The sequence below is a fragment of the Ranitomeya variabilis genome, chromosome 2 (assembly GCF_051348905.1).
Source record: "Ranitomeya variabilis isolate aRanVar5 chromosome 2, aRanVar5.hap1, whole genome shotgun sequence".
Taxonomy (NCBI): Eukaryota; Metazoa; Chordata; class Amphibia; order Anura; family Dendrobatidae; genus Ranitomeya; species Ranitomeya variabilis.
This window is the reverse complement of record NC_135233.1, coordinates 433790274-433793276: the sequence shown is the minus strand read 5'-3', so window position 1 is coordinate 433793276 and position 3003 is coordinate 433790274. Positions and strand designations below refer to the sequence as shown.

At 45.5% G+C, this 3003-nt stretch overlaps 1 protein-coding gene across 1 annotated transcript; it reads right to left on the bottom strand.

The window, feature by feature from the left end:
• Positions 1-250: 250 nt before the first annotated feature.
• LOC143803828 (uncharacterized) lies at positions 251-1544 on the bottom strand. Its single transcript, XM_077281594.1, has 2 exons — positions 1311-1544; positions 251-1235 (listed from the first exon to the last, which is right to left on the bottom strand). The coding sequence occupies exons 1-2, from the start codon at positions 1490-1492 to the stop codon at positions 251-253; spliced, it is 1167 nt and encodes a 388-aa protein (XP_077137709.1). The 5' UTR covers positions 1493-1544.
• Positions 1545-3003: the final 1459 nt, after the last annotated feature.

Sequence of the window (3003 nt, the reverse complement as noted above, 5' to 3'; positions counted from 1 at the left end):
CATACAGACGGTGACTGGTAGTAAGAAAACGTTTTACTGAATAACTTTTTTTACTTTCTTTGTTTGTTTTTTTTCCAAACCTTTTTTTGGCCTTCTAAAGGCCTATTTTTCTTTTTTAACAAAAATAGCGTAAACAACCACAGTAAAACATGCTCTGTAGTGACAATACAAGCCTAAATATTGTATCCAAATCATATTTTAAAAACAAAAAAAAAAGGTTAAAATAACATTAAAACACAAAAAAACCAAATTATAAGTCCTGGTAGGTTGGGGCAGGAGAAGTAGCTTGCTCATTATCTGCATCAGGTGGCATTTGTACGGCCAACTGTCCAGCACCCTGTGCAGATGTTGTAGTGGCCTGAGGGACATTTGCCAAGCTATGATGCTGGGAACTTGGAAGAGTGGGGCGAGGATTTGGTAGATACCCCTGCTGGTGATAACCATATTGCCGGGAATCATAACCCAACCCAAAATGACCATATTGTCCAAACCCAGGTTGGGACCAGCCTCCAGCACTGGGTGTGGACAAGTGGCCATATTGGGATGGTTGAAGATATCCCGCCATATGTTGCTGAGGTGGCCATTGTGTGTTTGATGGGGGTTGGGGCTGAGGTGTTGGCTGTCGTGGAGGGGGTGCTTCAGATCCTTGTTGAGCTGGCAGGCCTTGTAATCTCTGAGGCCGCAGAAGATTTTCTGGTGACATCTGCCACTGTTCAATCATATGCATGAGATTGTATGGGTTATTTGGGGGGGTGCATGCGTCAACAAGGATCTGAAAACACCCTCTCACACGAAGCCTTAACTCACGCTCTAGGGACCTTAAGTAATGGGCCATGCTCCTGGTAAATCCCTCCTCCCCATCATCGTCTCGAACACGGGCCAAGTAGCTCAGGACCCCAGCATCCACGTTTTGGCGCCTTTGGAGCAATTCTCTTCTGCGGCGTGCACGCTGTGGTCTGCCTGCAGCCTGTGGGGATGGAGCCAGGGCAACAGTTGGGCTGCTGCTATTTCCAGGGTCATCCTGGCTAGGTGGTGGTGCTGCAGAAGAGGCAAAATGTGGGTCCTCAGGGTGTGGGACGGAGGCAGATGGAGCAGCCTGACCAGATGAGGATCCAGGAGGGATGGAGCCAGAGGGAGCATCAGATGGACCAGCCACCTCTTCAACTTCACCAACTGGGTCAATGACAAGTTCCGAGTCAGACCCTGTCTCCCTGTCAGTGAGGTTAGACTGAGTTCTGAAAAAGAAAAAATGTTTTAGGGCCACAAATAAGACAAAAACCCAAAAATACACAGAAAACAATGTTACTTACGGCCTGAGGTCCATGCTGGGATTCAGAAAGTTGAGTCGGTCAAAATATATGTATTTTTTTTTTTTTGGAGGTGCCCCGGCTCCACTTCTCTCCCGCTGCTGCCTCTCCCTCCTGTACTGGTCGCGGATACTCCGCCACCTTGTTGTAACATCACCCACTGAAACAACAAAAAATACACACATTCTTTAGGCCATTAATCAGTGAGCTCACAAAAGGTGGAACTGACTACAGAGATTTAAGTGTAGCATCCAAATAGGCCTTTGTGGAGAAGATTTAATCTTAAATTTACCCCAAAAACAAAATTAGCAAGCAAAGCCACAAGGACATAGTCCACTAACCTCTATCACAGAAAGGCCAAATAATGGGAAACACTGTTAGTTTAGTAAGTAAAAGGGACACGTATTCTAAACATTAATGAAATCCGTTTCTCTTGTACAACACCATGTATCTACTGGTGGGCTTTCTAGTTCCTTCATGACTATTTACTAAATTCGGGAAGAGAAATTCAAAGTAGTAAGGGCCTGATAATTCTCAAGAACATTACATTTAAAACATGGGTGTACTTACTTATCTGTCGCTGTGCCTGACGTGGCTGCTGGTCATAATGTGGGAAGAGGGCCACACACACACTCCTCCATGCTGCCTCTTTTTGTGCCCTGTTTGCATAATTAGGGTCTCTTTGGTCCCAGAGGACAGGCCTCTCTTGGACCAAAATGATCAGCATGTCCGCGTTGACAATGTTTGCCATGCTGAATATCACTCCGTGGAGGCGTGCAGCAGACTTCCGGGTTCACTGTCTGGCTTTTTCAGCTAATTAGCATGTCTCACCTGCCTGATTGAGGCCTTTGGACCTTTCAGGACATCTGCCAGTAAATCCGTATTTCGCGCAAGGCACACGCATGGTCCGTAAGCATTCCGTATTATACGCTCTCCCATAGACTTGCATTGGCGTATTTTTTGCGCGATACGCTGACAAACGCAGCATGCTGCGATTTTCTGCGCCCGTACAACTCCGTAAATTACGGATCCGTAATATACGCCGTATAGGACTAGACCCATTGAGAAGCATTGTGCCGTATGTAATGCGAGTTTTACGTACGTAGTTTTTGCGCTCTTACGTACGTAAAACACGCATGTGTGACCCCAGCCTAACAGGCACAATCCCCAGCATGCAGCAATAAAATGAGAAGCAGGAGAGCGGCGCAGTATTGACATGTTTAGAATAACCTGACGTTGAGTGTCAGCGCTGTGGGAGGAGGGAGCGAGAGAGGGACAATGAGGGATGCAGAGAAAAAAGTGACAGCAACAGAATGAGCGAGACAGAGGGAAAGATGGAGGCAGATTAAGATGTCATGTCGAGAAATGAGGGGAACCCTGGGAGAAATGCAGACGTGTGAATAATGTCCAACTATAAAAACTGCCGTAAACAGAGATGGCATCAAATAAGAAGAATAACAACCAGCAACAATGATGGTAACATTAACAGTAATATTTATCAATTTCATTATTAGACATATTATTATGAGTGTCATTTCCGTACCTGCCACCAGATGGCACCATTGGCAATGATGTCATTAATTTAAATGAGTTACCCACTTCTAATAATCCCATTTTATCCCAAGTGTTTAATGTCCTGGCAGTGCCCCCAAAGGGGGAAAGAAAGCATTACAAGTATAAACTGTCAAAAAGCAGG

Excerpts from the sequence above, each read along its gene's own strand:
- LOC143803828 (XM_077281594.1), bottom strand. The coding sequence starts at position 1,492 with ATGTGTGTATTTTTTGTTGTTTCAGTGGGTGATGTTACAACAAGGTGG. Across the intron at positions 1,236-1,310 it reads CCCAGCATGGACCTCAGGCC|AACTCAGTCTAACCTCACTG; the intron begins GTAAGTAACATT and ends TTTCTTTTTCAG.